Source organism: Ixodes scapularis, unplaced genomic scaffold, assembly GCF_016920785.2.
Source record: "Ixodes scapularis isolate PalLabHiFi unplaced genomic scaffold, ASM1692078v2 PGA_scaffold8__174_contigs__length_109621045, whole genome shotgun sequence".
Classification (NCBI taxonomy): domain Eukaryota; kingdom Metazoa; phylum Arthropoda; class Arachnida; order Ixodida; family Ixodidae; genus Ixodes; species Ixodes scapularis.
In genome coordinates this window covers 70,074,303-70,087,420 of record NW_024609883.1, presented here as the reverse complement: position 1 = coordinate 70,087,420, position 13,118 = coordinate 70,074,303, and the positions used below count along the sequence as shown (strand labels likewise).

The 13,118-nt window shown below is 47.3% G+C and overlaps 1 protein-coding gene across 1 annotated transcript in view; it reads left to right on the top strand.

Moving 5' to 3' along the window:
• LOC8025719 (thiopurine S-methyltransferase) overlaps positions 1 to 12,820 on the top strand; it is a 38,302-nt gene extending 25,482 nt beyond the window's left edge. The window contains exons 7-10 of the mRNA XM_040212351.2: positions 1,967 to 2,041; positions 6,644 to 6,726; positions 9,954 to 9,998; positions 11,215 to 12,820. Coding sequence (XP_040068285.1) covers positions 1,967 to 2,041; positions 6,644 to 6,726; positions 9,954 to 9,998; positions 11,215 to 11,315 — 304 coding nt within the window. The 3' untranslated portion in view covers positions 11,316 to 12,820. The remainder of the gene's footprint in view (positions 1 to 1,966; positions 2,042 to 6,643; positions 6,727 to 9,953; positions 9,999 to 11,214) is intronic.
• The last annotated feature ends 298 nt before the right edge of the window (positions 12,821 to 13,118 follow it).

Genomic DNA, 13,118 nt, shown 5'->3' with positions numbered 1-13,118 from the left:
AACGACACAGCAAACGCAGATTGGACGTTGACAGAAGAAAACAAAATCGACATCCAATCTGCATTTGCTGCGTTGTTGACGTCACTTCCTTCTCCCTAGTCTCCTGGGAGTCCAAAACGTGCAACATAGCCCCCCAGACGACGCGCTTCTTCACTCTGAGTGGAGGAGGACAGGGGTAGAGAGGCTAGAACAGCTAGCCTTTGTTTCTACCCACTAATCCTTCCAATCAGGGTTCGCTGCTTTGACGTCACCTTTCTTCTCCTTCTCTCCTTCCCTTTCTTTGTGCATCCAAACCGCATTGCGCGTTGTAGGCACCGGAAACCGCAAACTGCCTGCGTTACATGTGATGACACCGCGGTGGCGTGTTGCTGCCTTCGCTAGTCGCATTGAGAATTGAATATGCAATATTTGGACAGAAGCGATACACCATATATTTATTTCACTACTAAGATACAATCACATTTTTGAAACATGTCTCCATATACACAGATACAAATACTCGAAGTGCCTGTGAGATACTATGCCGATATATTTGTATTCTAATACTGACCAGCTCCGGCCCAAAGTTGCCAAGCGAGATCTGGTCAACCAGAAATGAAGCCTAATTCTTACAGTTCTTCAGGAACTGACGCCCAAAGAAGTCAGATGACAACCCAACAGCCAGGCAGTGAAACCTAACTCTGGCAATTGTTTGGCAATTTAGGGTAAATAGCCGGACTCTTACAAACGGATATCAAGTTAAATTACACATTTGCTTCTTGCGGCTTGGAGGGTCCTAAATTACCAGGCAAAAACAAACCTTTAGCAAGAGGAACTGTACTCCTGCGCCTCCTTGGTTATCTAATAGATGTTTGCCTGGACCTCGACGCGTTCAAGGTCACCTGTTCGACAGCTGATCACACCTTTCGCTGCGAGGGTGAGGGAGAGAAAATACGTGATCACTTCCCGCATCGAGGGCCGGCTCCCAAATTTCCCAAGTGGCCCCAAAATTTCCTCTCGCCGGGTAAAGGGGTGTCCAAACAGGACACTACAAAACCCGCGACTCCGACAAATCGTGAAAATTGAAGCGGACGCTTCTATTTTTACGGTCTGTCGGAGTCGTGAAAATGTTTGCAGGAGTCGTGAAAATTTTTACGATCACGACTGCTCTCCTCGTCAGACTGACGTCACACGCCACCTGCGAACTGTCTCACCTCGCCAACGCCCTCGCGTACCGCCGTCGCCTCGGCTCGAAGGCCAAGGAGGTCCGGCTTTGGGTGGATTTGGGACATTCCTGCGTCGAAGGGTGCGTTTCGCCCGCCTGGGATCTGCTTTCTTTGTCGAGGTTCACTTTCGTCGTGATGGCGTCCGATGCGGTTCCGTATTGTGAGCGGAGGCCTTGAGCAATTGACCGACAGCCAGCAGAGCGTGTGAGTGGCTCTCCGGACCCACGTGATAAGCAGAGCAAGGCCGCCGTGGAGGAAGCGAGGGGGAGATTTGACGGAGGGAAGTTTCCCCCGGGAAGAATTGACGGAGGGAAATTTCCCTCCGACGGCCTTAAGCGGATCGCGGCAGAGCGCGGCACGATTTGCCGGGGTCGCGGGTTTTGTAGTGTCCTGTTTGGACACCCCTTAAGGGAACCCGAAAACATCTCCGGCCTCCGCTATCCGCATCATAGAATCCCGGATGGTCTGGAGTGTGAACCGGCCTGATGTTTCGGGTCGGCGCGAGGAGGTGCCTCCTCGGCATTGGCTCCTCTTGGCTTGTTATTGAGTAGGTAGCCAGAGGCCAGGAGAGAATGTGTCTGGCTGCGTGCACCATGATCGTGATTTGCGAACCTGGTTTCATAATCCTCCAAGATATTCACACTTGATAGTCTGTTGCAGTGCCCGAGTATCGTATTGTAAAAGCGCTATCGTTCGACGGTACAACTTCTTTCAATATTGTTTCACGTAACTTTTAGTAGATTTTTTGCTTTATTTTGCAGGTCATGCGCCGGAGCAATGGACATTGTGTGGGACAGAGGAGCATTGAGCTCAATCGACGTGGAGCTCAGAGACAGGCGAGTCGGCGGTGTATTGAACGGGGGTCGGAAAAACGCCAAATAATAGCATATCATATGAATAATATACATTTAGGGGCGGTCGTGCCAATACAATGCTGCCTGAAGTAATTAATTGTGTTGTGTGCATGTTAAAACAGCCTGAAGCTAGTCTGCCTTAGGCCTCATTTACACAGCCGCCTTTTCCCCCGTCCTGCATAGGCAGTGCCGGGCGGCGTTCCCGCCGAGAGAGGTTTTTTTTGGACCAGTTCGGGACGGGTGGGGGGGGGAATCGCGCCGCCGAACCCGAAGTGAGCCGAACGACGACGCCTTTCGTCTCTGGCGCTGACGGGAGACGAGGGGTGCGGGAGTGCCACCCCAACGGGGGTAGACCAGTCCCAAGTTAGGGAACTTTCGCTCAGTCCGCCGGATTTTCAAGAGTTTGGTGACCATGGGCACGGCCGCGGCAGGGGGGATTGACCGTGCTTTTTTCGGAAAGGAGTGGAACGACGCGCGCGTTGTGGGATGGTTACGGCTCTAGAACAACGGGCATACAGAAATATGAATTTACCGCTGAGCTACTGCTTCGAATGATGAGACTAGACCGGTTCATTTACAACCTACGTAAATGTGATCTTAAGGAAGAACGAACAAAGAAACAAAAATACGATGGTCGATCATCGGGAAGAAATGTGGCGTAACGAATGATTAATGTGAAACGTGCTCGCAGTGGGTCTTGTCGTTTTTGTTTCGATTAGTAGAGAAAAGTAACATCTTTTCAAACATGCAAGATCGTGTTCGCCACCCTACCGCAAGCTCTAACAAACCTAAGAGTTGTGGCGGAGCCCATCGACGCCGATCGTCCGCTACATTTGGTAATCGACGCCGCCAAAAGAGCAGTCAAAAAGGCGGGTTTCAAGATTGCTTGTCTAGGGGAGTGTGAAATTGCGCGCAAAATTAATGGGTTATACCGTTTATACAGTCTGACGGGGTGCAAACGTTTGACGCAGGATTTGAAAAGAAGGAGCAGAACGTTTTCTTGGCTAGGTGGCGCAAGCTACAACCCAATATAGAAGGCACAGCCACCAGCATCCAACCATCTATGTAGCCGCCGCCGGCAGCTCCATCACCCCTGGTTCGAACCCTCACCGTCCCCGCGCCGTCCCGATTTCGGCATGGCGCCGACAGCGCTAGCGCCGGGATGGGGCGAGGAGCCGGCTGTGTGAATGGGGTCCTTATAGCCGTCTGGTGTCTCAGACGTAGATGAGAAATTCAACCAGTGCAGCGGGACTTCTCACCTGGGGCCTTTAGCGTGCATTACGCAGCAGTGACACACGACCGCACGCCAGTACGATGCTCATCCCGATCAAAACATTTCAATCCCCGCCCCTCACCGTTTCGATCTGAATGAGCCTCATATCGGCGTGCGATCGTCTGTCAATGCTGCGTGGCGCATAGTTAAGACCCCAGGAGAGCGGTTGTACTGCACTGGCTGATTTACTCATCCACAGCTAAGTGGCAAGTCACCAGTTTGGGCAAACTAACTTCAGGCTGTATAAACATACACATAACACAATTATTCAAGATCAAAACGGGTAGTGTCGAAGATTAACGCAGGATCCCTGGCATTTGTTGCGTTACCTTTCGCTATGTAGCCAGGAAATATCAGTTTTTACAAAGCATCAGACCAGCCAACATACACACCAAGATACACGCCCCATATTACAAGATGTGCACCACACTGTGAAATATATAGCTCATGAGAGTGTGGCTTCGCGAATTCCCATATTTGCACGCGCATCTTTAAAATCCCCTCACTCGGGTCCATATCTCCCATAGTGCAGCACAAAAGCCTTGAGATGGACCATTGGCTTTAATCCCCGAGCCTGCAACCCTTGGAAGGAGTATACTATTGCAGGTCACTACTCCGGCAGTTCTTTTTTTAGCACATCATGTGTTTTATAAGCCGATTGAAAGAAAATCACCACGAAGAACCTTCCCGACAATTTCCCCGCTACATTTACTCGGGAATTATTGCACGTGATGTCCATTTTTTTGTTAAATTTAATGGTGAAATTGACGTCTCGTGACAACTTTATGAGACCTTAAGTTGCGTGACGTCAATTTTTTCGATACTATTAATGAGGATTTTGGCGTGAGTTGAACACGACATATTAACTCAAGTCACGTGATGTCAATTTTTGCGAGATGGTTGAGCGAGCTGGTAGTTCGCGCTCAACTCATTCTTTGCCACCGGACTCACTCGGTTGGTTAAAAAATTTCTATATTATAATTAATTATAAAAGAGTGAACTGCGCTCGATGACTTTGACTTAATTAATCTTATTTGAACGGACGAGGATATGCTAATTATTTCTTTCAGATGAATTGTGTGAGTTTGGTTTCCTTAACATATGTGAGGAGGGAATACGGGGATGCCTTGCGATGTTGGGGATATCCAGTTGGCAGGACCCATTCTTTAAGGCTATTTGGTAGCATATGAATTGGTGATGCCTCTAGTGCTTTCCGTCTTATCTCTTGTTTGTGTTGACAGTCCCAGAAGACCTGGGTCTCTGAGGCGGTTGCCTCGCTGCATTCACAGAGGATCTCGTTCTTGGGTTGGGCCGAGGGTCCTGCTTGTGAATCCTGAACTTCTGGCTCCTGCTGTTTCGCTGCTTGTCTGCTTTTCTTGAAAACGGCTGCGCCTTTGGAAACCATTTCGGTATGGGTGCGTAGTCTTCTAAGGAATACTTTCTCCCAACGGGTGTATTTATCCACTCAGAGGAGATGCGGGTCTTCTCGGAGGAAGCTCCCAAGCCGCTCACGGGCTGCCTGGCGTTTGAGAATTTTCAGTGCCAAGGGACCTACGGCTTCTGCTTCCAGTTGAATTGAAGATCCAGTGTCCCATTTTCGTACTCCGTTGCTGTCAGGGCCATGCCCGGGTAATTGATGAGGAGGAAAGGAGACCCGTGTGCCAGCGTCCGCGGTGTCGTTCCCGGATATTTCCTGGTGTCGCGTGATCCACCTTATGGTTACTTCTCTTCCTTCGCTTTTGTATATGCTTGCAATTGCTTTTACGGTTTGTACCGTTTTACTTCTGTTCGAAACGTTACAATATACCTCAAAAGCCTTTTTGGCGTCTGTGTACATGTAGAATTTCTTGTGTGGGCTGAAAGCTGTGGTTTCGATGGCCAGCTGGACGGCCATCAATTCCGCTTGTTTTATTCCCGTTCTTGGTGGTAGCGTTTTTGGGACCGCGATTGGTACCTTCATCTGTCTGCTGCGATGGCGGCTTGAGATTCTACTTTTGATGCATCGGTGCAGTGTTTATCTGCCTCGGAGTTTTCAAGCAATATTTGGGTGTCATACTTATTGTTTTCCTTAGCTGCTGTTAGCTGCGGATAAGTGCTTAGTCTGTGCAATACCACCGCTAAGTTTTTTTTTATGGTTATTTTGCAGTTTCGATGCACGCCCGCACGCTCTACCGCAGCCTCTTCTATACCCACAAAGCCTGGCAGTTCGATGACGGAGCCATAGAGTGCCCGGTTCCAGATTTGGAGCACGAGGATCTGCTAGCTCAGAGCAGCAAATAGCCATTTCTCGCACCTGGACGTCAGCTCACAGCTTTTGCAGCGGCAAGGAGCCGAAACATGGTTTTCAAACTCAACGAGAAAAAGAGCGGTACAGCGAAGAACGCGAGGAGCACGAACGGGCATTCCATCGCTCGGGAGAAGTGTGTTTCGGTGTCTAGCCACAGCGGGGCGCCAGTCACGTGGCTCTCCTCTCATTCGTTGTCTGCCGCTCCACCTTTTCCATTTCGGCGGCCGCTTATCGTGGCGATCTGCCAGGCTTTGTCAGTATTCACCGATGTTTGTTTGCAAACAGCTCACTACCACCCCCTATCGGCGGACCCCTGCGCGCTTCCGGTTTTCCTCTTCTTTTCCATTTGTCTCTCCTCCTTTTGTTATTTGCACTACTTTGTACAATGCACGAATGTTCTTACAAGCATACTATAAAAACTTCTCTGAAGGAAACTCTTCTTATCCGACCGCTGTGCGTTGCCGAAGAATAAATAAATGCACAACCGGAAGTCTACTGGGGCACCAAAGACTGTGGCGCCCTCGTGGTATCAACTCCCACCGGATGTGGTAAATATAGGAGGCTATGGCTGTATACACGGACCGGACCCGGATCGGGCCGGATAAGATAGGCATCCCATTAGGCCGGGTTTGGGTCAGGAAAGACTAAGGGACAGTGGGCCCGGGCTGGGCCAGGCCTCAAACAGTACACCTGTGCACTGCTCTAGTATAGGTCACATGACAACAATTTTTCCTCTAAATTTCGCGGGTGGCATCTGAATTCGTCTGTAGGTTTCGTGACGCGTCAGCTCACGTGACATCGAATTTCTCGCTAAATTTAGCGGGGAAACTGAATTCGAGTATAGGTCATATGAAATCAACTTCCCCGCTAAATTTAGCAGGTAATGCACGGACACACGGACGGACGAACTGAAGGACGAAACTTTTGGATACGGGATAGCGTTAAAAAGTATGTTATGCGTTAATATACTATCTCTGAATTGATTCAATACATAATTTTAATATTATCTTACCTTATATCACAGATACGTCACCTTGATGATGTCATTGCTATCACCAAACTTCTCCTACGCCTTGTGGACCATGGTCTATGATAGTACTTACAAAGGTGAGGCTCATAATGTTCGAAATTTTTTTTGCAACAAAAACGTTGAGTTCATAAAACACTGTAGAATGCGCAGGGTCACTAATTTACGTCACAAAGTCGCGTCACCGTGACGTCATGAAGTCACGTGACACACCAGGCTGTTACCTGACGTCACACTTCCACGCGACGTCAAATTGTCACGAAAACTTTGCTAAAACATCTCAGAGGTTAGAAACTCTACATAATATCTATGAGGTGTCTATGAAAATTCAATGTCAACCTTATAAAAGATGTGTAGAGAGTTTAAAAAAGTGTATAGTGCTTCTATAGAAATTCTATAAAACTTCTTCTAGAGAACCCATCTCGAAACGCCATGATGTGACGTGACTACTAGCCAGTAGCATGACATCTTTTATTTGTATAGCTTCATAGTTATAAATCAGTGTGTCGCTCTCCGATCAGACACTGGTAATTATTGCTCGAAAGGTGCAAGATTCATAAGCGCAATACACGTAATTATACGTTAGGGTTCCATAAGATATCGCAGGCGTCACTGCGACTAGAGCAACTAAATGAGCTACGCTTAGAGTATCGGCCAACGTTACTTGAACAACTCAGTTCGGAAACTGCCATTAAAATTGCTCCAAAAAAGTGGCGCCGATTCGTACTCCAGAACCAAGCTAATGGCGATCGCAACGCCGCCATTTCTCCCGTAGCGGCCACTCGGGGAACTGCGCGGCTGCGTGTATTCGTTCGGGAGTATCACATTCGATAGCATCCCCTAAGCTTCAGATAACTGGCGACCATATTTAAAGCACCAAGATGGTCGCAAGTGTTGTTACTCTGCAGCGTAGCTTATTTAGTGCCTCTAGCTGTGGGGCGGCGGAGAAAAGCTCACCGGAGAAAAGCTCACCGGAGAAAAGCTCACCGGAGATAAGCCCACCGGAGAAAAGCTCACCGCAAAACCGGCAGATGCGGAGAAAAGCTCACCGATATTTGTTTAGCTTAGCTTGATTCTGCGTAAAACATTGCAATTTAACACAATTCGCATTCGTCACTTCATTAAAAATATATCCTCGCTTTTGTAATATTCTTGAGGTTCATTGGGCATATTTACTAATTCCTCAGAAATTAGTAATCACCCATTTTGTAAATTAATGAAGCCGCAAGTATAAAATCAGAACATCGTACACCGGTAAAAAAGGCAACAATTTATTGACAGCTGAGGGTGCGCCGTCGGTAGCTCTGTCAGATAAAGAGGTTTGTTTTTTGCGAGCTAATATGAATAGCGGTGTGGTGAATAGCTTGAGGCCCAAATATTGTGTAGTGCCTAATAGATAAGTAGATGTTTGTTAATGTAATCAGTGTCGGCTACGCTGGTTTCTTTCTGTTAATTTATTTCCCTAACAAAACTTTAGTTACGAGAACAGCTTCGGCGTGTCGTGTTTGTTGTCTTCACTCCGTCGTCGTCGTTTGAGCGGTGTTCATCATGTATAACGTTTACCAACTCGCCCAATTCGCTACCTACCTTACAAATGACTAGTTCTTATATAGCTCACGAATAACAAAGGAGACAGTGTGCACCTCTGAAGGTCATGGCTGGCGCACCGTAGAAGGACACTATCACACAAAGGGAACGTGCGGAAACACCAGCACGAACGGTTAGAAAGCGTGCGTGTCCGTGGAAGAAAGAAGCCTCGATATCCTATTGACTGTTTTATCCTGTTTTCAAATGTTAACAAAAGCTTCAAAGAGAATTTCAGGCACCGCGGTGTTGCGCGTGCACTTTTGAATTTTCGGCATTTACACCTTTGATTTTTAGGTTTTAGGCAATCATCATTACGTTTTTTTTTTACTTTTTCCTGTTCTTCAAGTTCATAAAGATTTTAGTTAGGTTTTCGTTGCCTAGAGAGTAAGCTACAAAAAACACTGGCCCGCAATTATTAATTTGGAAGCAATATATACCCATTAAGCTTAACAAATATTACAAAAGAGGACATTTTATTTTTTACAAAGCTGACGAATTTTAATGATAATAAATTGATATATGTTACGCACGATCCAATGGCCTCCATATAAAAAGAAGAAAAAATATCGGTGAGCTTTTCTGGGCATACGCTCAATGGCCGGTGAGCTTTTCTCCGCATCCGCCGGTTTTGCGGTGAGCTTTTCTCCGGTGAGCTTATCTCCGGCGAGCTTTTCTCCGGTGAGCTTTTCTCCGGTGAGCTTTTCTCCGGGATTCCTAGCTGTGACTCCACGGTGGATTCGCAAAGGACGGTCATTTTGGGGGCTTTTGTAGATTTGTATGTAATACTCAATTTTCGTGCGGGGTGATCGAAATTTAGATGAAATTAAATTGTCATCAGTAATAAAATAAGCAACAAAAAAGTGGTTTCTTGGTGCAGAATGAATTTTTGAGAAAGAGTTGCAGCGAAGAAAAAGCCAGAGAAATCTTGGTTTAGTTCATGTCACGGTTTTCTCAGTTGAGTAAAAACGCTCCATTTGGACGCGTTTCTAGATTTCGGTTTCTTATCGGAGCGCACCACCGCGTCCCGCGGTCCTGCTCCCCAGTGGCTGAGACGCGCAACACACGAGCGCCCTACTTCCCTCCATCCTACGAAGGAGGCGAGGAGGTGGCTTCAAGCCGCGAGCACCAGGGAGCAGGATCGCGGGCGCAAAGATGCGCTCCGATAAGAAACCGAAATCTAGAAACGCGTCCAAATGGCACGTTTTTGCAGAACGCCGTAAAATGATGCCCCAGCGTTATATCCTTCTAAAAATAGTTGATTTAGTGGTTTTCGATGATGATTTACAAGTTTTTAATTGGAACCATATGTCTATTTTCACTAATTGAAAAGTTAATTAACGAATTTTAATTAATTAGAAGACTTATCGCAAAGATTCGCCACCCCCATAACGTCCGCCCGGCCGTATAACCCACCTGTACAAACCGCATAAGTGTAGCTTTCACGGCTTTTGTTAAACAAATCTGTAAGTATAAAGAAAAAAACACACCCGGTATATCCATGGCAGCGCGCAGCAAGTCAACTTTTTTTTGCGTCTTATATTAAGAGCCGTTATACCGGTTATATTGATATCATCATAGCTCGTCGTAACCGACGGAAAGTTAAAGTGCTTCCAAGAGTTGCCTTAGTGTTGTTTCACCGATTGGCCAAGATAAATACACGCTTCGTAAGCACTCCCTTGCGCTGAACCGTCACTTAACCAAGGTCAACATTTTATGTCAGGTTTTCCCACAAGTATGCCGGAGGCAGTTCTTCGGGAGCTATTCGGTGAGTAAATTTTTTTTTGCGATTTCCTCCCAACTACACTTAGTGACGGACTTATAATCGAGTAAATGTTCCGCCTCCAGAACCAGCTTTCTGCCTCTGACGGCCCTTGTCCAACAGGGCAGCCAAAGACCTGCGCAGAAAAACGAATGCGTGCTGGAGGCAGAACATGCAGCGCATTTTTAGCCATTCGCCGTCTCTAAAGCCGTGGCTAAAAAGCTAATGCATCATACAGAAGAGTGAAGGAACTGTCTGGAGCGTGTGCCTTTATTGTATGATGGTCACATTGGTCATAGAAAAATCGTCTGCGGATATGTATGAAGGAAACATGCTTCGAACATCCTTAAGGCGTGTTCAATGGTAATTCTACCATCATGTCTGCACCGTGTATTTTGTTTGGCGTATGATCAGTGAAAGGTATTGATATTTTTTTTAGTCATAAAAATTACAACATAAATTACAGTCTCTATTCAGTGAAGTATACGGTCTTCCAAATGCTTTTTTTTTTAGAGCATAGAATCCGGTTTGAAGAACTCGCCCCCCCCCCCTTTCCTCCCAATTTCAGTGTATCGTCCGTACGTCCATGGATCTCACCACTAAATGTGGCGCGGAAATCGACGTCACGTCACTCGATGTCGTGTGACGTCATTATAACGCGTGACACCACGTCTTGATGCCGTGACTTCAGGTCCCTTGACCTAACGCGATGCGAAATGTTTCGGTTAAATTAGGCGGGAAATTCGACATTCCGTACCTTGGACCATCGTGCAAGATTTCCCCGCGGAAATACATTGACGTCACGTGACCTCAAGTGACGCAAAGTTTCTTGGCTAATTTTTGCGGAAAACTCGACATCACGTGACGTCGTGGTATTCCGTAACAGCATCCCTCGAAGGCATCTAGAGGACAGGTCGCAGGCCTTGTCTTCTAGATGGTATGAGGAGCGCAAATTGGTCTGCTTTTTTTGCAGTGGTTGTGGTGACGTCAGAAATACGATGAGTTCTGATTGAAGGATGGCGGATAGACCTCAAAGCAAGCTGCCTTGAAGTCTACCCACTATTCTTCAATTAGAGACGATCGGAGCTCGGCGTTGTGACGTCACCACAACTCCCGTAAAAGAAGCAGACCAGCTTGCGCCCACTTTCATCAAAATAGCAAGAACAGCAGCAAAGTGTTTAATGTGTCCTTTGTCTTTTTTTTTTTTACGTTTTGTTAACAGCAGGAAAAGGCATAAATCTACGTTTCATCGGTTCGGATGATCCCACTTCGCGTCCTTACGCCACATTCGTCACTACTCACCTCTGGCACTTGACGGAGTGAGGGTGACAAGACCTGGCCTCGGCGGCATCAGCAGCGACCACTTCCACCACAACCGGCTTGCTTCGCATCGCAAGACAGTTTTATCGCTCCATAGCTTCCGCTCTGTCAATCCGACACCACCTAAAAGACAAAGGCTGCGCCTCTCCTCCCCAAAAGTCATCTCTGGTGGATCAACACAGCACCGCCTATACCCTGCGTCAGCACCGCCGCCAGCACCTCTTGGAACATCTAAAAACGGGCGCGACGATGGGACCAAGACAACAACGTTATGGGCGATCCAGGATCATGCTCGTCGTGTTTGTGTGTATGTTGTGTAATTGCTGAACCAAGCACGTGCAGGGAAGCCCCCGTGACTCTCACCTTTCACGCTGTTTGATTTGTCCTATCAGCTCGTAGCGTCGGTTGCGTCCGGACGGGGTTGAAAAGAACTACTCTAAACGACTTAATTTTCGCGAGGACCTAATTTTAGCGAATTCCGGGAAACGCCTACAATTGGCGAAAAATAGGTCCCAAGAACAATCCCGGTAAAATGTACACACATTGGAATCTATATTTAGATCACACCGCGTCGCGAAAATTAGAACTGCCGAATTCTTTCAAAACTTCAGCTTTGGCCTAAATCGCGAAATATTGATCCCGCGAAAAATAAGCTGTTTACAGTATACTACGCGCTGACAAGACGGCCGCATCTGCCGCTTTGCAGCGACTCCCGCCGGGCTTCAGCATGCTTGCCGCTTGGGGCGGGTCGGGCGGGGATCCACCGAAAATGGCGTCAAGCTCTAGCCTCGTCTTTTAGATGGTATTGGTCATTCCAGTTTGTTACTGACAAATGTTGTTGAAAATGCGCGCACCTTGTATATGCTTTTTTTCTTTTCTTTTATCTTTGTTTATTTAGGGAGTTTGGGATACGCCGCGATTCGACGGCTCTTGTGCTCTTTTGCTTTCTTTATTGATTGTAGAAAAAAAATATAAAGCTGCGTTCTGTCGACGCGAGCGTGTGTCCTTGCTTTCACCAATTATCCTGTCATTATTACACCATGGTACTTGACGAAATTAACCATTTAGGCGGTATCGGTAACACTTGCATCACAACCGGACGCCCTGCATCGCTATAGACAATAGGTAATTTTCACAAGTGCGCACCATGTAATAGTTGCTGCTAAAATCACCCGAGGCCGCCATTGTTTGGGAATGTACTTGAGCTGGATATTGGACTTCAACTCTGCTTAGCTGGGTTCGGGAACGAGTGCTTCGTCATTGTTTGGCGAAGAATTGAATCTTTGGGTCGCTTCGTGCCTAAAAATGGATTAATTAATGGCGCTACCGGCGCCACCTGCGCCACCTAGCCAGAAATGGCGACCGATAATGTTGCTTGATTTGGTTTTGAAGAATATATATTGCTTTCTTCCCCCCGTCGATCTGTACAGCCCGTATGTCACTCAATATTATTTTGTAAACACGACGAGAAACTTGGTCAAATAAATGAAACAATACAGAGACTGTAATTACTTCTCCACTGACATCGGAGAAATGGTGCGGATTGGTGGAGAAAGTACGGATTGAGAAGGTGGACCTTTTGCGAAACATGCAGCACCGTCCATGGCGCCGGAAGGAGTGCCGGGAACACCGCTAGGTGCACCGGTTCTAGCAGACGACAGAGGCGACGGCGATCGGGCCGGGGCAGGGGAGCAGCACCGGCACCCTCTCGCTCTCTTCAGTGTAACGTGGCAGATGTTGCAGTTGCAAGGGTGGATACAAGGCTTGGCGCGCTGCTTTGGGAGTTTTTAGCTAATGGCCTATTGA